The sequence below is a fragment of the Rhinolophus hipposideros genome (assembly GCF_964194185.1).
Source record: "Rhinolophus hipposideros genome assembly, chromosome: 5".
NCBI lineage: Eukaryota > Metazoa > Chordata > Mammalia > Chiroptera > Rhinolophidae > Rhinolophus > Rhinolophus hipposideros.
In genome coordinates, this window is record NC_138051.1 from 35,687,613 (window position 1) to 35,709,330 (window position 21,718).

At 38.1% G+C, this 21,718-nt stretch overlaps 1 protein-coding gene across 1 annotated transcript; it reads left to right on the forward strand.

Annotated features, from left to right (window-relative positions):
- Positions 1–670: 670 nt before the first annotated feature.
- TMCO5A (transmembrane and coiled-coil domains 5A) lies at positions 671–14,390 on the forward strand (the record flags this gene model as incomplete). Its single annotated transcript, XM_081049020.1, has 12 exons — positions 671–760; positions 1,320–1,364; positions 2,346–2,495; positions 2,906–3,026; positions 3,393–3,443; positions 4,141–4,212; positions 6,742–6,798; positions 7,252–7,311; positions 7,718–7,782; positions 8,926–8,983; positions 10,792–10,832; positions 14,192–14,390. The coding sequence occupies exons 2-12, from the start codon at positions 1,330–1,332 to the stop codon at positions 14,388–14,390; spliced, it is 909 nt and encodes a 302-aa protein (XP_080905146.1). The 5' UTR covers positions 671–760; positions 1,320–1,329.
- Positions 14,391–21,718: the final 7,328 nt, after the last annotated feature.

Genomic DNA, 21,718 nt, shown 5'->3' on the forward strand with positions numbered 1-21,718 from the left:
ACACCACACATCTGGGTCTGAAGATGCTCAGCTGCTGTCTCTGGACCACCCTATTTAAAACCGCAACCCCTTTGCTCCCACACAATGCACTATATTTCCTTTTACGCCCTTCACCCATTTGTTTCTTCCTATCATTCTCCTCTTTTATCATACCAAATAAAATAGATTTACTCATTTATTTTGCAGCTTGTGTTATCCCTCCCCAGCCGCCACACACTGTAGAATGTAAATTTCATGAGGGCAGTACTTTTTGGCTGTTTTGTTCACTCTGTCTCCCTAGTGCTTAGATCAGTACTTGGCATACCTAGGTGCTCTTTCAATGTTTCAGTGTTTGTTGAATGAATGAGTAGTTAGTTGGACACATGATGATATTAGACTGCTGGCCTTAGGACCCAAAGTCCCCAGATTAATCCCACTTGGGCAGGGAGGGAGCTCAATCTCACAGAGAAGTAAGAGAAAGAGGCTATCTCTTCATGCTGCCCAGAAATCAGATTCATTAAACCTACTACTACCAAAGAGAAAATTCGGCCACGAAACACATGTACTCATCTAAGCTCTGAACTCTTCACCAGTGATGAGAAACTGTTGCCACCCACCCTACTGTGACATGCTGCCCCACCCATCCAATGTCAATAGCAGAATCATGACTCCTTAGAAGGCTCCAAGATTCTATTGGATAGTTCCAGTGGGGAAAGATTAGACTCTTGAGAAGCTAATTGTCTAGGGCAGAATCAGGAAGACCATATACATCAGAAGGGAGGTAGAGTTTGTCGAAGAAATAGAGAAAAAACAGAAACTAAGGGGCAGAACAAGCCAAATTATTTACTTTTGGTTGGTTTTACTGAGCCCTATTTAATACGAAAAATTTTAGGATCTGGAGATCCTTGCCGAGGCCAAGCTAGAGAGCAGATTAGTTTTCCGGGCAGTTACGTACCTGCACACATGCGCGCGGGGCCTTAAAGAAAGCAGTTGAGCCTAGAGCAAAAAAAGAACTTAAGAACAATTGATAATCTCTATTGATTCTTACTGCTGTGTATAAATTTCAAAAAGTTTTGGATTGGCGAACTATCTCTGAATATATCTGCTAGCAGGACCTGTATCGAATTTTCCAGCACAATATCCTTTCTGAGGCATAATCAGATCATGGGCAAAAGAATCAAAGCCTGGGTTTCTGTCATAGGCAAAATGTGAGGGTGGGAGGGAGAAAACTGGTTAACTTAATTTTGTTCCTATCTTTTGGAACTCTTAGCTAGTTACTGTTTTTCATAAATGGACTCATTTCCCCAATTCATTAGATACATCTCTGTTGTTATTTTTAGGGAATCTACAATGGGAGAACACAAGGAAAGTCAGCTCAATTATGAGTAAGTAATCATGATTACGCAGAGCCACATCCAAGGACCAAGGTATGAAGCAGGTCTGCTATTAATGCTTTCCCTCCTCTCCTTCTGCTCCCAGGTACCCATCCCCCACTGCGCTCCACCCCACGCACTCCATGCCCGCCTGAATTGAGAGCTTTTGTCAATTCCCCCATCCAAACCAGCCCTTCCAAGATAGAACTTTCTTTGCCAAAATCACCCCTCATTCCTACTCATAACCACAGTCCCTCTACCTCACAACCTGGTTAATCATTTCAAAGACAAACCAATTAATAAACTGACATACAAGAAAAAGAAAAGCTTAATGAGAGATTCCCATGTGCCAGGGACCCGTTCTAGACTACTCTAGGAGTCTTACCATTATATTTTTTCAAATTTACTTCAAAACAGATGTTTGTATTCTTGAAAGTGAATGCCAGGATCCTATTTGCATGTGCTCAATGGGCTGGTTCCCATGGTAGATTCTCAAGCTTTGGAGCAGGCAATGGAGGAGTTTTGAGATGGGAGGAGGGGGAGAAAGACTGAAAACCTAGCTGCTAGTAGAAACCTCTTGTGCTCTGCATAAAACTGCACCCTACCATAAGTTATGCCAGCAGTCTGGATAAAGTACTCAGTAAAAGCGGATTTTGTGAACAATTTGTGTGAGAAACCATTCTCTTCAATTGCAAGAGGCCCTTAAGGAAACAAAGCTTCTCCTAGAACCAGAGTGGAAGTACTCTATTAAACTGATCACTTTGGTGAAGAAAGCCTAGGAAAGACTTCTCTTTCTGAATGAGTTAAGAATAATTGAAACAAATTATAAAGTATGATTAAGAAATATAATTTCCTAAGAATGGAAAAAGAAAGGTATGCTCCCAGAAATAGTCAGGTTAATGAACTTCATGTCTTCTAGATATTCCTTTTGGCCCAAAGTTTATTGATCTTAAGATAACTTGCCGTTGTTCATTTGGGGGGCTGAGTCTATAGGTCAGAGAAATTAGAAATCTTAAGATTGGCCCAGTCAAAGAGGAACATTAACAGTTTGAACATGGACCTTGAAAAGGATATGCAGAGAATAGATGAAGCAAATCAGGAACTTCTTCTCGAAATCCACAAGAAAGAAGATGATATTCAGAGGTGAGTGCTGGGGTTTCATGATGGGAAGGTATCAATCAAAAAAAAAAGGATGTTGAGGGGAAGAGACAAAACTGAATTTTCCTACTCACTCTAGAGACATACATCCTGTACAGCAAAAACTTTCTACTTCATTCTTTGGCATTTCTCTGTGGCTTAAACCCTGAAATAAAGCAAGTTTCAGATCACTGGGTGATATTTACCTGTTAAAAGAACATTGAATGTTTGACTTGGGAAGCAGAGGAATCTTACTTTCCTTGCCTTTAAAGTGAATCTGATTCTAAGGATCCAGGAAAGAAAGGTTTCTAACTTGAGATCCGCATTTATTGCCATTGAGGTCCACTTAAAACTGACATGTGTTTTATCGGTTCTGAAAGTGCCATTTCCTCACAGTGTGTGCTTGTGTCATCCAGGCTGGAAAGTGAGATCACTCAGACCAGAGACTTAGCAGAAGATGAAGAGTGGGAGGAGAACTGCACCATGCTGGAAAGGGAAAACGCCTTGCAGGAGCTAGAAGAAGAAACAGCCAGACTTGTAAGCAAGAAACTGGGAAGAGCCATTTGATAGGTTTTATTCCTTATCCTGTCACATAAGTTAGTCCCCCCTTTTTACATACAACGAAGAGTCAACTCTAAAGTCATGGCAGAAGGGGTCCATGCATGGAAGGGGATGTGTGGATTGGAAGGATTTCTTTGGTAATATTTAATATTGGGAAGCCCTGCATATGGCATCTTTACCCCGTAAGTTGATGTGTATATATTGAGATCAACCACAGGTCCTTTACAATAAGAGAGTTACTGCAAGAACATATCACTGGGCTGAAATGGAGAACGATCAACTGAAGAAAGATGATGGTGGTGTGCAAATGCACACTTACACTCTGCTTCTTTCTCTCAACAGGAAAGGAAGAATGAGGCTCTGATCCACAGTATAGCAGAACTTCAAAGAAAGGTAGGATGGGTCTTTTGTGTTCCCCTGTGTCACCACAGCATCCCAGGTCAACAAAGAGACAAGGGAGGGAGAATGATTACAGAGGAACCCACATGTCTGAGAGGTCTGTGGTAGGGTGAGTTCTCCTGCGCCCCTCTCCTGAGGCTGGGCCTCATGACCTAAACGCCATGGATTCTCCCTAGAAGCATCAGGCAAAAGCAGTAGGTGGGATATTCAGGCTATTCAGTAATCCAGTGGGTTCTTCATTCTATCACAAGGAAATGGATTCCAGCAGACACTCTGTTGAAGTGATTGACTGGAATCTTTGTGGTGAGAGGTTAATTTTACTTTCAACAGAGACTTTTAAAAAATACTTCTCAAGAATTCCCTTTTCCTTACCCAGGCATTCCCTCTACCTCAGCTCCTACTCAGAATGCAATGATTACCCTACTTTCTGACTCATGCCTGCAGGCCTGAGTGACCCAGAATGGATTAGGGGTTCAGGGAAGTACTCCTGTCTTGACTCTAGCTTTTGTGGTCAAGACTAGTGAGAAGAAGATGGAGGTAGAATAAAGATGTTTCCAAGGGCACCAAGTATCCACCAAGGGACCATTTCCCGGCAGCTTTTATCAAGGCCAAGTTACTAGCCCCCACGCACTAGAGAATGTCTGTCTTCTGTATTTTTTAATTAGATGTATTTTTTTATTTGAAACCGTAGCTTACAAGGAAATCATTTAAGACAACCAAGTGTGAAGCAGGCAACCTAAAGGGAACCCCAGAAGAGTCAACGGTAAACAAAAAACAATTTTGAATAGGTTTGGAGTATGTGACCAGGAAACAAGCCTTCAAGTGGAAACAACTGTCAAAGTTGGGATAAATTCTTTATAATTTTAGCCCATGTCAGGCTTAAGCCTGGGTCTCCTCGGCATTTAGAAGGAATTTCACTCTTAAGCCATATATTTTGTTCTCTCTCCCATTAGCAAAAGCAGAACGTGAATGCACCAATGCATATATAACACCGGAGGCAGTTGAAGTCCCTAATTTAAATCCTGGCCCCAGCAATAACATGGTGTATGATGTTGGGCAATTTACTCAGCTTCTCCCAGCCTCAGTTTGAAAACTGAATGAAATTGTATATATATATGTATATGTATACGTAAATTGTATATGTATATGTATATGTATATGTATAATTGTATATGTATATGTATATGTAAAATATTCTTTGTTTTTTTGTGGGGAGGGAGGAGGAGACTAAAACCTGGGAAAGTAATATAATTAGTTAAAAATAATTTGTTAAAAGTCTGGCTGATGTATATGTATGAATTCACCAAGGTGGAGCTAGACAGTTTACACGCCCTGGCATTGATTCCAACCCAGAAAATAACTCATTCAATCGGTCACTCGAGTATTTAGTAACCTCTACCTGCTAAGCACATCATACAATGCTTAGCACTTCTCTCATTGGGTTCCACAGCTAAAAACCTGGGTACAGCCACAACCCATCTGATCAAAGACGTAAGAATTTGAGACTTATTTTATTCAGAGAGCAGATACAATTCTTGATATTTTCTGTAGAATGACATCTTTGTCCTTGCCTTAATTTCTCCTTAGCTTTTTAAACCCACACTTAAGCCCATACTGTGTGTATGAAGCCTTTGAAGATATGGACACACTAAAAATAGAAAATGAAAGAACAGAGAATTACTCCCCTACCTTCTGTTGGCCAACTTAGGTGCTGATGGTCACACAAAAAATAAAGTCCAAAGCCACCATGTAAGATTGCTTGGCAATGCTCATCCAGGAAATTTATCTGAAAAGAAACAATTCTGGAGCCTGCTTGTATATCACAAAGAAATTGGAGCTAAGATTAGAAAGGATTAAAAAGCCCCTTGCCTATCCTTGCCACATAACTACAACAGTCAAGAGATGGATTTTCTTCCTTTTTCTGCCTGGAAAAAGTCTTTCTGACAAAAATCCCACCAGAATCTAGTGGTGACACTTTAAGTCTGGCTACGACTCAGACATTGTCTTGAAAATATATAGCCCTTAGGACATTTGGCTGTCTGGCCCTAGATGTAATTGACTGGAGGGTAAAGAAACTATTAGAAGAATCCAGATGTGAAATAAGGTACCTAGATGAAAGTGGAAAAATAGAGATGAAAATGGAAGGAAGGAAAGATGTGGACATGTCTGCTCTATCTACAAAATATATCCCAAATGCATCCTTTCCTCTCTATCTACTACTATTGCTAACACTACCCTTTTGCAAGCCATCATCACCTCTCACCTGGATGCTTGAAGTAGCTTCCCAACTAGTCATTGAGCTTCTCCTCTTATTCCTAAACAATCAACTTTCCACACACAGAAAAGTCTTCTTTAAAAACACAAATCAGAGTGTAACCACTTCTTCAAGCTCTCTCCTGGTTTCTCAGTGCAATTAGAATAAAGAACCAAACTCCTTCTGGAAGCTATAATGCCCTACATACTCTCGTCTGTATCTACTATTCCCCATCTCATCTCCTTCTTACCAGTCTCCCCTATGCTCCGGCCACATAACTTCTCCATACACACCAGATTTGTGCTATTTCACAGTCTTGGCCCTTGCTGTAACTTCTTCATGGGATGTATTTCTTCCAAATCCCCCATTTGTCTAATATTTCTCACTCAGACTTCAGCTCAAATATCATCTAATCAGAAAGACCTTAGGCAATAATAGCTCTTACACCATCACTCACTCTTATCACATTACTCTGTTTTCATTTCCTTCATAGCTCTTATCATTATTATCATGTTGGCTTATTTCTTTTGTCCCCCAACTAGAACGTCAGCTCTGTGAGGCAGAGAGCCTATCAGTCCTGTTACCACTGTCTCCTCAGCACTCCCACTGTCCCCTCCCTGTCACTCCAGCATAGTGGCCAATATAGACTAGACTTTGATCAAATAGTTAAGGAACAGAGGGAATAAGGAATACAAGGGAGGGAGAAAGGAGTGAGCAATGAATATATAAAAGGAAGAGTGAAGTGTTTCAAGATTGATGTTTTTTCCTAAGAGAAATAGCTGAGAAAGAAGGAAGTAAGAAGGAAACTAGGGGTGAAAGAAGCATTGATGGAGGCTAAGGGGTCAAAAGTATAGAAAAGCAGGTTGACCAGGCAGCTTCAAAGTATGCTGGATGATGGCTTGACCCCTCCATCAAAAAGACATAGGATATCGCACTTGATATACTCCAACCACCTGTGACGTAACCTTTGCCATTTCAGAATGGAATCCTGTATGATTTTCACCTTGCTGAGTTACCGGTCTCCTCTCCTTTCTATAGGTTAAGTTACAACAGCTGGAAGCTTCCTGTGCTGACCAAGAGAAGGAACTGACAAAGGTCAGGACGATAACTTCAATGGTACTTCTCGAAAGGAAGGGGAATTTGATCCTCGGTCAGACAATCTAATATATTCCTGAATTATCTAGTTATAACAAGGTTCCACATCCTGACCATTATGGGGCCAAGGTGGGGATGACAAAAAGGAACATCAATGCAGTCCCTCAGGTTACCTTCTCTTTAACCTTTTTACAGGGTACATTCCATAATCTGTATCTTCAACAAATTAATATCTATTCTTCTCCCAACGGCTCCCAAATCATTCCACTTGGGACTGTAAAATATTGCTTATTCATCCTCAAAAAAAGGACATGTGTTCATATATACAGCAAAAACGTATGTAGAACAATTAGAAAACAACATTCATGGTCTGGGACAAAGGAGAAAAAGAGTATACTCTTGTTCTTATAGCAACTTACTCAGAGAAATTTTAAACTGAATTTTGGTTCTCAGGTAATGGAAGATTTTGCATTTGTGGCCCAGCTCTGTGAAGACCAGGCCCTCTGCATAAAGGTACAGCTTCTAATAAAGGAATAGCCAAGGGTGTGTTAAGGTACAGGATGAAATGGAACCAGGATTTTCAAAGAATACTGTCTGGAACCATTTTAACTCTTCAAGGTGGCACTAAAAGGGACTTTAAGATCCTCGAAACTCTACCACCAATATCATTCTATTACTGCCCTGGTCTCCAAGCCTCTGTGCTGTTAAACCAATAATGAATGCTTTTCCTATGTCTAATCTCAATTGCCCTGGCGGCCCATTGGTCAGCCGTGGTAGGGTGAAGACTGAAAAAGGGGATAAAGTAGCAGTGGGAATGCCAAACATTCATGTCACAGTGTAATGATACATGCTTATTATGATTAGAAAAAGCATAAAGCTTCTAATTAGTAACTGTGGTTTCTTTTATTTCTCTTTGAAGAAGTACCAGGAAACTTTGAGGAAAATAGAAGAAGAATTAGAGACTCGGTTCCTTGAGAGAGAAGTGTGAGCTTTGGCAAACAAAGGAACATCCTGGTTTTAGTGGTAACTCCATCTCAGCCTCGGTCAGAGCAAACATTTCTCTGACCAATTCCTACGTGGAATTGAGTTAGCCCCAAGACCACATATCATTCTCCTCTGTTAGTGAGCTGGTTTACCCCCACTAATCCACACTGACTTTAAACTGCAGTGCCTTCTCCCATCCTTCTTAAAAGACTTGAGAAACACATCTCCCTTCATAAGTTTATCACATTATCAATTATTCAACTTTATACTAAAGTCAGGAACATGTGCCTGTTCCTGAATACTAAATACTAATACTAAATAGCATTAATAGTATTAATAATATACTATAAATATTAATAGTATAAATAGTATTAATAATACTAATACTAAAAAGTATTAGTGCTCAGGGGCAACCGGTAAGCTTAGTTGGTTAGAGCATGATGCTCATAACACCAGGGTTGCTGGTTCGATCCCCACATGGGCCAGTGTGAGCTGCACCCTCCACAACTAAATTGAAACAACCATTTGACTTGGAGATGATGGGTCCTGGAAAAACACACTTAAAATAAATAAAAGTTTCTTTAAAATTCGTTATTGCTCAGGCAGTTTGATTAAGTGGACATTTTTAGTATGTCACAGAAAAGGCCTTAAAACTTAATACCATCCTTACTTTCCCCAAACATGGAAAAACTGTACAATGTGGAATAGGAATGAAACTAACCTCTAGACACACAGTAAAGCTAGCATAGTATGAAACTCACACTGTATACTATATTGAACTATGAATATTAAAAATTAGAGATGATAAATAGGCATCTAAATGATGAGACACCAAAAACCTCACTTCCATTTCTTGACCCTCTTTAGAAGTTTAATCTTAATTCAGTCAAGAAGCATTCTATTTATTAAATATTTTGGATCTTGGGATCAATAGAAAAAGACCTTGAAATACAGCTAGTATAACTGAAAAACGGATTTTTTTTTGTATTTTAATTAATTTAAATGTAAATATCTACATGTAGTCACTGGCTATAATAGTGGACGGCATAGCTGTAAAATATAAAACTGTTTTTAAATAACCATCACATAGTATAAATATGTGAGTGTACTTTATTCAATCCCTATTTTAATTATTTTCCCCAGATCAAAAGTCTTGAGCATGAACCCTGCAAGAAAAGATTATGACAGTCAAAATAATAAGGTAAGCCCTCCATTCCATCTTCAGCTTCTCTCAGTGTCACTGCCTTTCAAAGGAATTTCCTATATCCTACAAGCCACAAAACATGTACCAATCTTCCCATGTACATTTTCCAAGAAGAGTAGCAGACACAATTCCAAAGCATTCCAAACCTAAACAAACAAAGAGGATGCTAAGAAACAATTGTCTTCTCTCTCTTACAGGCACGTTCTCAGAGAAACTAGCCTAAGACCTAAGACAGTTCAGAACAGAAGCAAGAAAGAACATTAACTGAGGATACACTCCGTGGAGAGGAGGCCAATACATGATACATACACCACTCACTCCTTCCATCTCCCAAAATCACAGTCCTCTTTCCTGATGATCCCAACAGGGTTTCAAACCTTTCACAACACAGAGCACCAGGCATCTATCACCATCGAATCAGAGTTGGCCTGTGAATTAAAACATAGGAGGTCATTGCTTCTTTATGATACTGCTTCAGTTATATTAATATTTAACATTACGATGTCACCAGAATATATGGAAAGGTCTGAAGGAAATAGAATTGGATGTAGAGCACCAAGCCTCTTTGCCTATGTGGCATCTTACAGAAACACGTATATAGGACTGAAAGATAAACTTTTGGGGGCACATTAATTTTGTAATTTGCATTTGCTTTAGAGTTAAGGTTGACATTCACCAGAAATTTTATGTTGCTGAGACATATAGTCTTCATAATCTCAGCAAAGAGAAGTCATTTCTTCCTTAAAAGCTAGTATCAATGATTGACCATTGTCGTTGGAGTCATCCAAATGCTTGGATATATGTCAGACAACATTCAGAGTTGCCATTGTTCCCTTTGTCCTGAACAAGTTCTTTGGACCCCAAGCTTACATATTCCCCTCAGCAAACAATATCCCCGAAATTAACCTCTCTAGAACCAAGTGAGGCATGCTCCCAGATGTGCGCCATCACCATCTGCAGTGGCTCATCAAAGTATTCCTTCTGACCACCAAGCAGAGAAAAACAGTTCTCTTTACCAAGATTGTTAGTCCCATGATGGTTCCATGACCTATGATGTTTGAACAATCTTTATAGAGAGGCTGCCTAAGCAACCAACCAGCTGGCATGCCATTTAATCTCACTCAAGCTACAGAACCAAATTTGTAACCCAGAAAGTTCTTTTCTAACTCTATTTCCATAATTTCCATAATTTTAAATGATCATTGACTCCTCCTTCCTTTTTATTTCACAAGAAAATTAAAAGGAAAATGAAATAACTAAGAAAATATTCAAGAAGAAAGAGACCACAGAAATCCAGGATATATCCTCACATTTACATTTTTATACTTTTTAAAATGTATCCCTTAGAATAAGTTTGTATGGTTTCCATAGCCTGTAAACTTCTCTAAGGATTGCTGGCTAAGTAGAAGGTAAGGGAGCACTTAAGAAACCCCAGAATCAGAAACCAGGTTTCAGGCCTGGCCCTGTCACTTACTAGCTGTACAACCTTGGGCAACATACTTTACTTTTCTATGCCTTCATTTGTTCCTATCAGAGTAGAAAAAGGTAACACAACATTTTACACATATACATATATATATATATATATATATATATATATATATATAATTACATATATACATACAAATATATATATATAATTATATATATAATTATCTTTGAAAATTTCATCTGTTTATGCATATGTTAAAAATTGTAAGATATTATCTAAATATAACATTTAACTAATGGCTCACTGAATATTATTTGACAGTGATGATACCTTCCAGAAATTGCTTATTTATCAATGTGCCTTCTTCTCTCAGGATAATTGTCTCCTAAAGAAGGGAACATGGTTCTGTGAAAGGTAAGTAAATGCCTTTGAGTAAACTATCTGGAAAACTGGAAGTTCTACTGAGCCCTCCTGGCAGACAGCAAAGTCTAGACAAGGAGAACCTGTACACACACACACACACACACACAGACACACACACACATACACAGTCAAGTCAAGAGACTAGTGTTATCAATGACTACATTTCTCAGTTCTAATGTTATGACTTCCTTGTTCAAAGGCAATTACTAACTCAACTTTTCAGTATTAGAAGTCTGGCACTTTCGGTATTAGAAGCCTGGTAGCCATCAGAAACAAGAATCGTATCATCTAAGAGATAAGGCAAATCTCATACTTACTCCCTTTTCCCTTTAATAACTTGAGTTAGAGTAATGTATGTGGTTCCCCAGCAGCATGAGCAGATTAGAAATGGGGAGATCCTTCTGTGGTTCATAAGCGTGATGGTTGGGTTTTCACACTATTGTGTGCAACGTTCCTCCCTCAACCCTTGTTATTATAACAATAACAATGTCAGCACATTACCCCTTTGACATTAAAAATATATACATATATAAATGGGGGAGAATTTCTAAATGCAAGTATACTACTGCCTAACAGCAGATAAAAGAGAAAAATGATTGTGAAAAAGAAATAGCACCTAACACTATCCAGCACATAATAGCTCTAAAATGCTTGTTAAGCTAAATAAGAACTCAAGATTCAAACAACTGAGTGGATATTAGTGCTGAGGGAATCACTGTGATAGCAAAGTAAAATTGGTATTTATGAAGCCCCTGCATTTTCAAGAAAAGGTCAAACAATGTTCAATAGAATCTGTTTAAGAAGGCATAGAGAAACATATTCAAAGTGGTATTAAATGTGATTTTGAAAGTGTTCCATCAATATAATTAACATAAAATTATTAGTGTTTAAAGGTCACCTCCAATTATCTAGAAATTTTGTTTAAGGGGATAACCCTTCATACGAGATAAGAGAAGTATTACATAAATCGATACCACTTGAAAATAAGACCCAGCCAGACAGTCAGCTCTAATGCATCTTTTGGAGAAAAAAATTAATATAAGACCTGGTATTATATTATATTATATTATATTATATTATATTATATTATATTATGCTATATTATAGTATAGTATTGTATTGTATTGTATTGTATTGTACTGTATTGTATTGTACTGTATTGTATTATATTATACCGGATCTTTTATTAATTTTTGCTCCAAAAGATGCATTATTGCTGATTGTCCAGCTAGGTCTTATTTTCAAGGAAACAATGTATCCCTAAATACAATGGTCCTGGAACAACTAGCAGAATTTTCCCTAGAACTCCAAGAGAACCTCATGACATCCTGCACATCTCGCTCATGACACCAAATTACAAATGTCTTTCCTCTTGTTCTGCTCCAACATCCTGTGGGCACTGGTGTATAGGGCACTGACTCAGAGACATGAAAGCTAGGTGATTCCTAGGATTCTCCCTGGAAATGTCATCTCAGAGAGGTCATCTCAGAACCTTCTCATGAATATTATACCCAGCTTCAGGCAGAATGGTGGGAATCAGAAAGGGCTTCTGATTCCAATTCTGACCAAAATGCTGTATTAGAATGGATCCTGGTTACTGTCACCAAAATTAACTCCACAGGAAAACTTTAAAAAACTGGTGGGGAAGGGGCTGTTTTGGACGGGTGAGTGGAGGTGGGTAGTGAATTTGTCCTGGGGCAAGAGGCAGCCCAGCACAGCTGGACAAGGGTAATACAGGAAAGAAAGCAATGGAGGTTTGTTCCTGAAAATCACATTAAAACCACAAAGGCAAAATAATTCATCAGTTGAAGAAATCAAGACCACCATAGGGAAATTTATGACATGTATTCAGAAATATTAGAGATAACATGAATGAAAGAAGAGAAATATCATAGTCATGGATAGGAAGCCTTAATATCAATCATATACATATTGTCTACAAATGGTTAATAGAGTCAATTCAATTCCAAACTCGCCAAAAGATTTTTCATGGAATTGAATAAAATGATTCTAAAAAACACTGTATATGGAAGAGTAAAGGATAAAAAATAACCTGGACAATTTTAAAGAAGTACTAGGAGTGGGAACAGGCCCTTCCAGATATCAGGACTTGCAATGAAGCTACAATAGTTATGAAAGTGTAGTATTATCAGAGGAATAAGAATTTTGACCAATGAAATTGAACAAAAATCTCAGAAACAGTGCACATATACAACTTTGATATGTGACAGCAATTGTGTGTCAGAGAGGAAAGTAAGAATTGTTTGATAAATATTGTGGGGGGAAAAATGGTTAGCAAAGTGGAAAAAAAAATAAAATTGGAATACAACTATATAGTACATACAAAAAGCAAGCCCAGATGTTATGGACTTCAATGTCAACAAAACAAAACAAAAACAAAAAAGCCTTTAAAACTCAGCATTAGTTATCTACTACTGCCACATAACAAATACTCTGACACTTAAGGGCTGCAAACAACAAATGTTTATTATTTCACAGTTTCTGTGGATCAGGAATCTGTGAACCTCTTAGTTGGGTGGTGCTAGGGCTTGTTATGTGGTTGTAGTTAAGATGTTAGCCCTGAGGTGGGGAATGTTATGTTTTTTGGGTGTTTTTTTTTAAAACAAGACACAAAAAGCACTAATGCTACTTAAAGAAAAGGCTGGATCAACTACTTTATTAAAATTAATAACTTTTGTTCTTTAACACTTTAGAGCAAGTGAAAGTTATAAAATAGAGTCAAGATACTCAAAATACACACGGGAAAAGGATTGATACCAAGAACATGTAAAAACTCCTACAATTAATAACAAGGCCTAAACAACCTAGGAGATAAATGGACAAGAGGAAACACATAACATCAATAAACAGATAGATGTTCAGTATCACTGTTCACCAGGAAAATACAAATCAAGACCACAATGAAATATTACTTTACCTACATATGATTGGCCAAATTTTAAAAATCCAACCTTAGCAAGGTATTGAAGAGGGTGTAGATTCACAGAAATGTATACCCTTCAAATGGGGTATAAATTGGTGTCACTACTTTGTAAAACAATTTTCAGAAATAAAAATAAAAATAAACATTAAATAAATAAACAAACAAGATAATTTCAGATAGTGACAAATGCTAAGTGAAAATTAAACATGGTGATGGAAGAGAGAGTAGCTGGCAGGCCAGCATGCGGGAAGGGGCTACCTTTCTCAGTGTTTGCTGGGAACGGAGACAATGAGTGGGAGACATTTGAATACCAAGAAGGAGCCAGACATGCGTTTAGGTATGACTTATTATTTTGTTCCAGGTTTGCTAACCTTTGATTAATAGTCTCTTGGCTTTCTCTTTTCAGGATTTTTCGACATCTCTTTTTCAGCACCCTATTTTTCATCAGACTTCTGGGCTACTTGTTTTTCTATATAAGTTTTATAAATCCAGATGTTCTTATCAACATACTGCCCAAGATACTGAGCAGGGGCATCTTGTGGAAACTAAGTTGCTTCCTCTTTCCATCTCTCACGCTTGAGACAGAGGACATGTTACCCCACTGATGCCCAAGAAATATCCTTGAGCGAAAGAAACAAGTGGTATCAGTCTAGGAGATGGAGGAGCTTGTGGAGGGAAAAGGTTTTCTTCAGTTTTCCCCTTGAGGTTTGCCTACTTGATTACATTCCCTCCCTGTGTTGTCTTTCCAAGATTGACCCTGCTCAGTAAAGAGCTCTGTCTATAGATCTCTGTGGCTATATGGATAAGCTAAACAGTACCAGATAGTAAACAAACTAGATCATTTTTAGAATAATGTCAGAGATGCTAAGCAAACTTAAGAGTTTATCAGTTCTTCTAGTGAATCTTGAAAATCTAAGAAAATGGAGCTCTGCAATGTGGAAGACTGCTCACTACTTATATTAGAACTCTTTTTGGTTGCTGGTAATCTCAGCTTAAGCTAATTTATAAATTCATAGCAAAAAAGAAAATGTACTGCCTCAATGAACTAAAAACCTGGAGCTTCAGGAATGGCTGGATCAAGAAGCCTCAAAGCAATGCTACTGGGTTTCATCTCTCTCTTTTCTCTTTGAATGGGCATTCTCCTCTTGGTGGTAAAATGTCCTTGGGAAGGTAAGAAGGAGAGACAAATATGCATACACATGCATACATGACATATGATCCTACAATAAACTGTATATGCATACAATCGTACAATAGAAAAATAGAGGAGGGAGTGATTCCCCATGGCAGTGTCCAATAGGAGGTGACATGAGATCCAAGGATGATGCTAGTCTGAGAGGGTGAATAGCATGCCAGTCACTAAATAAGATAGTGTCAGCAAATAAGTCCACATGTCAGCAAAGCCATTATTTAAATAGTAAAAGCATAAAATAGTAAAAGTATTGTCTACCCTAGATGAATATATTAAATAGAAGTAACCAAACAGAAGTATCAAAATATTGAGTAACTTTCTTAATCTGGTAAATTTATAGAATGGGTAAATTCTTTCTTAACTCTAGGCTTCAGAGAAAACCAAAGCCTTTTTTCCTGACAATCATCACCATGTTTCCCTGAAAATAAGACCTATCCGGACAATCACCTCTAAGGCGTCTTTTGGAGCAAAAATTAATATAAGACCGGTCTTATTTTACTATAATATAAGACCGGTAATAATATAACATAATATAATATAATATAATATAATATAATTAATATAATATAATATCTAGTCGTATTAATTTTTGCTCCAAAAGATTCATTAGAGGTAATTAGTCCGGCTAGATCTTATTTTCGGGGAAATACAGTAGAGTAATGCAAAAATACTGGTAGTCTGACAATACAATCAAGTCTGAGTTATTTACCCAGCCCCTAAATGGAAATACCCTCCACCATGTCAGTAAGATCTGCATTGAATGCACTGTTAATTCCTGCAATGAATGGCAGTGGGATTCTGGGATCCAGTGGAATCTGGAAGTTTCTTTCTACTGGGTGGCTAATGCCACATTAAACTGGACTTTATTCTTGGCAAAAGGAAACGTTTGGCAGGCTTCCATTTACCAGCGCCCTGCCACATGATAGAGAAGAAATGCACACCCCCTAACCTCAAGAATTTAAACTCTGGAATCATGAATGAAAAAGTACTTATTCATATTGTGGTTTCAGAGTCATTTAAGAAAGTTTTTTCAAAAATTTCCTTTCATGCATATTTCATTCCTCATCACTCTATTAGCTGTAACTCAGTGGCATAATGCTGAGAAAATACCTCAAAAATTATTGTAGATCATGCATATCCCTAATGCCCCCTTAAAATCCACAGAATTCCCCTTTTTGTTGTTTAAAGTAAAGGTAAATGTTGGCTATTGTTTGGGATCATACCCAGAGTACAGTAACTGAGAGTGAGAATTTAGAGCACAGATGTCCACTCAAAGGGTAACGAGAGCCAGCTTAAAAAAAAAAAAAAACCTAACCTGTTCCCAGAAGGCTGAGAAAGTTAACAGTTTCCACCATGTAACATCATTACTGTAGAAAAGAATTCTGTGGTGTTTTAGACGGATTTATTAAAAAGAAGAGGAAGGGGAGGGGAAGGGGAGAGAGAGAAGTGAAAAAAGGGAGGAGGAAAGAAAAGAAGAAACATATGTGGATCCTTTGCTGGTGTAAACTTGGACATTGCACTGCTGTTTTATATGACTTTATTTCATCACAGCTTCCCTAAAGTGGTTTAAAATTTTTCAATTTATAACACTGAGAAGTAGTGGTCTTCTAAAGGCAAGGTTCAAGGGTTATCATCCCTGTTTTGAAGATTCTTTCTGCTAAGAAACCTAACAGAAGCTCTTCTGCGATTGCAGTGAAAACTAGGAAGGGAGCACTCCTATGCAGCGTTTCTGCCTGCAAACAAATGTAGGGGCGGTAAGCTGCTGTTAGCTGGGCCGTCTTTCTTCTGCGGCTGAATGTTTACAGCTGAAATGGGCTCTGGGTACCAGCAGCTGGCCTCCGTCCCAGGGTCTTGATGGTGCAGAGCAGCCTGCTTTGGCTCTGGAGCAATGCACTTCCCTCATGATTTGACCACCGCTGCATGGCTCCCTCTGGAACAGGAGAGGGCACTGTTCCATGCTGACTGTGCGTCTCCTCAGAAGCTGTTTCTCCACAGGTAACTTATACCCCTGTTAGATGCAGACCAGATGGAGGAAGGTCCATGATAACAGCAAACCTGCTCCACTTTTTTCAGATTCATAGACCAGAGCGGTTTGAACATCAAGAACACAGGCAATAAACGTAGTACCCTATCCCAAAGGCTGAGTCACTACCTGCAATTATAACCTGCCTAAAATCTTCAGAATATGTGTCCTGAGTAGATTTCCTTACATAGTCTCTGTCCTTACATCTATGTCTTGCTTGAATCAGGACTCCACACTTTGATAAATCCCCAAACTAGATCTCACTCTTCAGTGCTACATATATTAAATTTTATAAATATACAAACTTAAGATTCATGGAGACAGGAAAAGAATGCATGTTGTTCATCATTCTATAAACTGAATCAAATTTCCCCTTGGTGACATTTATTTTTCCTTTTCAAAGTCCTCTCTCCTCTCGATTCCTTAAATAATCCACCTTCTTCTTCCTCCACACAGCTTTAAAAAAAGAAAAAACGCTGCCCAGAACCATTCCACTCTCCCTCTCAGATTATGTTTTCCACTCAACAAAACCAAAGTTTAGGAGTTACTGTATAGTAAACCAAATGCTTCCCACCACACACGCTAAGATGCGTCAGCAGACCCAGAAAGAGCACTGCATGAGTTTGTCATGACACTAACCTAGCCCCTTCATAGCAGATATGATGTAAATGATCATAAATTCCATTTATTGAGCACTAATTATGTGTCAAGCACTTTACTAAGTGTTCCGCTTGCATTACTGTATCCAAGGTAGATATTATTATACCCAGTTTATAAGTAAGGAAGCTGGTTCTGAGAGCAAATGAAACAACAAAGTACTGAGTTGAAATGACCAGCATCTAAGCCTATGTCTGGCTCCAAAGCTTGGCCTGTAAAACACCTATTGTTGACAGCAGATGTTCACCAGACAGCTAGTCAAGGAGAGGTTGGGGCACAGTCCAGACTGCTGGGATGTTCACCCACTTGTGAAGGGGAAAATCCCAGCCATGGATGCATTTATAGAATTAGGCACCATGGAAACTGTCAAATCATAGACTCATAGAATTGGCAGGGAATTTAGACATGGCTCAGTCCAGCCCAGTGTGGTACTTCCCCCAAGATCACACAACTAGTTAGTAACAGAAGTAGAATAAGAACCTGGTCTTGAGTCCTTTTTCAGTGATCCTTCTAGTACACCAGCATTTCCCAATTCTTTACAGTTGGACACTAACATAACGGAGTTTTTGTTGCAATTGTTATTTAGAACAAAAATCAACTTTACCCTCCTGTCTTCCAAGGTAAAGGCATAATCTGGGGAAATAAACCTCCAAATTTCTCTCCCTGCTCCTACAGAAACTACCAGAGAAGGCAAGAGAAGAAAGGGTGACACTTGAAACACATGATCCTTTTTTTTAGCAGAGCACATTAATAAATCTTGAGTTATGCAAAGTGTGAATCATGGGGGAGTAGTAAGTGCTAGAGCTGAAATGCTCTTTATAACAATGATATACAAGGAATTTTTGTCACATCTGGGAGGACAAGAAGTAGGAGAGAAAGCTGAGCAATAATGATGAGACACTGAAATCCAAGTTGGTAGAAATGAACACAGGACTTTCAGAAGACTGGGAAAGCTAATATTCAGTTTTCTTTTCTCAGTGATGATGAAACTTATGCTCCCACATGCTTGCTTCAATCGCCAGTAAAATCTGCCACACATAGTTGTAGATATTTGCCTCTACAAGTTGCCTTTTGTTGACTCTTACAAGTGAATTTTGGGAGAAAAGAAGAATTATGTCCCAAGTTTGAGTCAATACCAGACCAGAGATAAACAGCCTTAAAGTTATAGAACAAAGAAGTAAATAGGAGAAAAGATTTGCAGAAATCCTCGGGGGAGGTGGGGAACAGTAGACAGAAAGTGCAGGATGGTAGGAAAGGCAATCTTAGCTAGTATCAAAGAGTGGGTGGCTCCTGGTGACATCTAAATTATAGAAGAATCTTCTACATCATTTTCATTTCTCATCTTAGTTCTCTCCAAAGAATAAGACCAATATCAAGGAGATTTTCTCCTATATTTTCTAAGAGTTTTATGGTTTCAGATCTTACATTAAATGTTTTGAGTTAATCCATTTTGAGTCGAGTTTTGTGTATGGTATAAGATAAAGGTCAATTTCATTCTTTTGCATGTGGATATCCAGTTTTCCCAAAACCATTTATAGAAGAGACTATTTTTCCCCACTGTGCATTCTTGAGGCCTTTGTCAAAAATTAGTTTACCACATATGCATGGGTTTAATTCTGGGCTCATTTTGTTCCACTGATCTATGTGTCTCTTTTTATGCCAATAGCATACTGTTTTGATTACTACAGCTTTATAATACAGCTTGAAATTAGGAAGTGTAATGCCTCCAGTTTTGTTCCTCTTGTTCAAGATTGTGTGAACCATTTGGTGATTCACGTTGTTCCCTACTAATTTTAGGATTTTTTTCTATTTCTGTGACCACACGCCATTGTAATTTTGATAGAGATTGCACTGAATTTGTAGGTTACTTTGGATATTAATTCTTCCAATCCATAATCATGGGATATAGCTCCATTTATTTGTGTCTTCTTCATTTCTTTTATCAGTATTTTACAGTTTTTAGTGTACAAATCCTTCACCACCTCGGTTAAATTATTTGCTCTTTAGTTGTTGAGTTTTAGGACTTCTGTACATATTGTAGATATTTCATCATGTATGTAACTTGCAAATGTGCAAATATTTTTCCATTTTGTTGGTTGCCTTTTACTCTGTTAATAGTATCTTCAATGCAGGCATGTTTTTTTAATTTTCTTGAAGTCCAGTGTGTCTTTTGTTGCCATGCCTTTTGTATTATATTCAAGAAACCATTGCCAGATTAAGTGTTGTGAAGGTTTTTTTGTTTTGTTTTGTTTTGTTTTGTTTTGTTCTGTTTTTTTTAATTAAAGTTTATTGGGGTGACAATTGTTAGTAAAGTTACATAGATTTCAGGTGTACAATTCTGTATTACATCATCTATAAATCCCATTGTGTGTTCACCACCCAGAGTCAGTTCTCCTTCCATCACCATATAGTTGATCCCCTTTACCCTCACCTACCACCCCTCTCCCCCCTTACACTCTGGTAACCACTAAACTATAGTCTGTGTCTATGAGTTTTTGTTTCTCATTTGTCTTGTTCTTTTGTTGTTCTTGGTTTATATACCACATATCAGTGAAATCATATGGTTCTCTGCTTTTTCTATCTGACTTATTTCTCTTAGCATTATAATCTCAAGATCCATCCATGTTGTCACAAATGGTCCTATTTCATCTTTTCTAACCGCTGAATAGTATTCCATTGTGTATATACCACAACTTCTTTATCCATTCATCTATCGCAGGACATTTTGGTTGTTTCCATGTCTTGGCCACCGTAAATAAAGCTGCAATGAACATTGGAGCACACGTGTCTTTATGGATAAATGTCTTCAGATTTTTCTCTGTAGATACCCAGGAGAGGGATTGCTGGGTCATACGGTAATTCTATTTTTTTTTTTTTTTGAGGAACCTCCACACTGCTTTCCATAGCGGCCGCACCAGTCTGCATACCCACCAACAGTGTATGAGGGTTCCTTTTTCTCCACAGCCTCTCCAACACTTGTTACTATTTGTCTTGTTGATGATAGCCATTCTGACTGGGGTGAGGTGATATCTCATTGTGGTTTTTATTTGCATTTCTTTGATGAGTAGTGATGTTGAGCATTTTTTTTTCATATGTCTATTTGCTATTTGTATGTCCTCTTTGGAGAAATGTCTCTTTAGGTCCTCCGCCCATTTTTCAATTGGGTTGTTTGTTTTTTTGTTGTTGAGTTTCATGAGTTCCTTGTATATTTTGGATATTAGCCCCTTATCGGAGGCACTGTTTGTAAAAATCTTCTCCCATTCAGTTGGTTGCCTCTTTATTTTGTCGATGGTTTCTTTTGCTGTGCAGAAGCTTTTACATTTCATATAGTCCCATTCATTTATTTTAGCTTTTACTTCCCTTGCCTTTGGAGTGAAATTCATAAAATGCTCTTTGAACCCAAGGTCCATAAGTTTAGTACCTATGTTTTCTTCTATGCAGTTTATTGTTTCAGGTCTTATGCTTAAGTCTTTAATCCATTTTGAATTAATTTTGGTACATGGTGACAGCAGTCCAGTTTCATTCTTTTGCACGTGGCCAATTCTGCCAGCACCATTTACTGAAGAGGCTGTCTTTTCTCCATTGTATGTTTTTTGCTTCTTTGTCAAAAATTATCTGTCCATATTTATGTGGTTTTATTTCTGAGTTCTCAATTCTATTCGATTGGTCTACCTGTCTGTTTTTCTGCCAATACCATGCTGTTTTGATTATTGTTACCCTGTAGTACAAGCTAAAGTCAGGGAGTGTGATACCTTCAGCATTGTTCATTTTTCTTAAGATTGCTTTGGCTATTCGTGGTCTTTTGTGGTTTCAAACAAATCTGATGATTTTTTGTTCTATTTCTTTTAAAAATGCCATTGGGATTTTGATGGGGATTGCATTACATCTGTATATTGCTTGGGGTAATATGGCCATTTTAACTATGTTGATTCTTCCAATCCATGCGCACAGAATGTCTTCCCATTTCTTTGTGTCTTCTTCAATTTCTTGTCTTGTAGTTTTCAGCATATAGGTCTTTCATATTGTTGGCTAAGTTTTGCAATTGCAAAAGGAATTGGGTT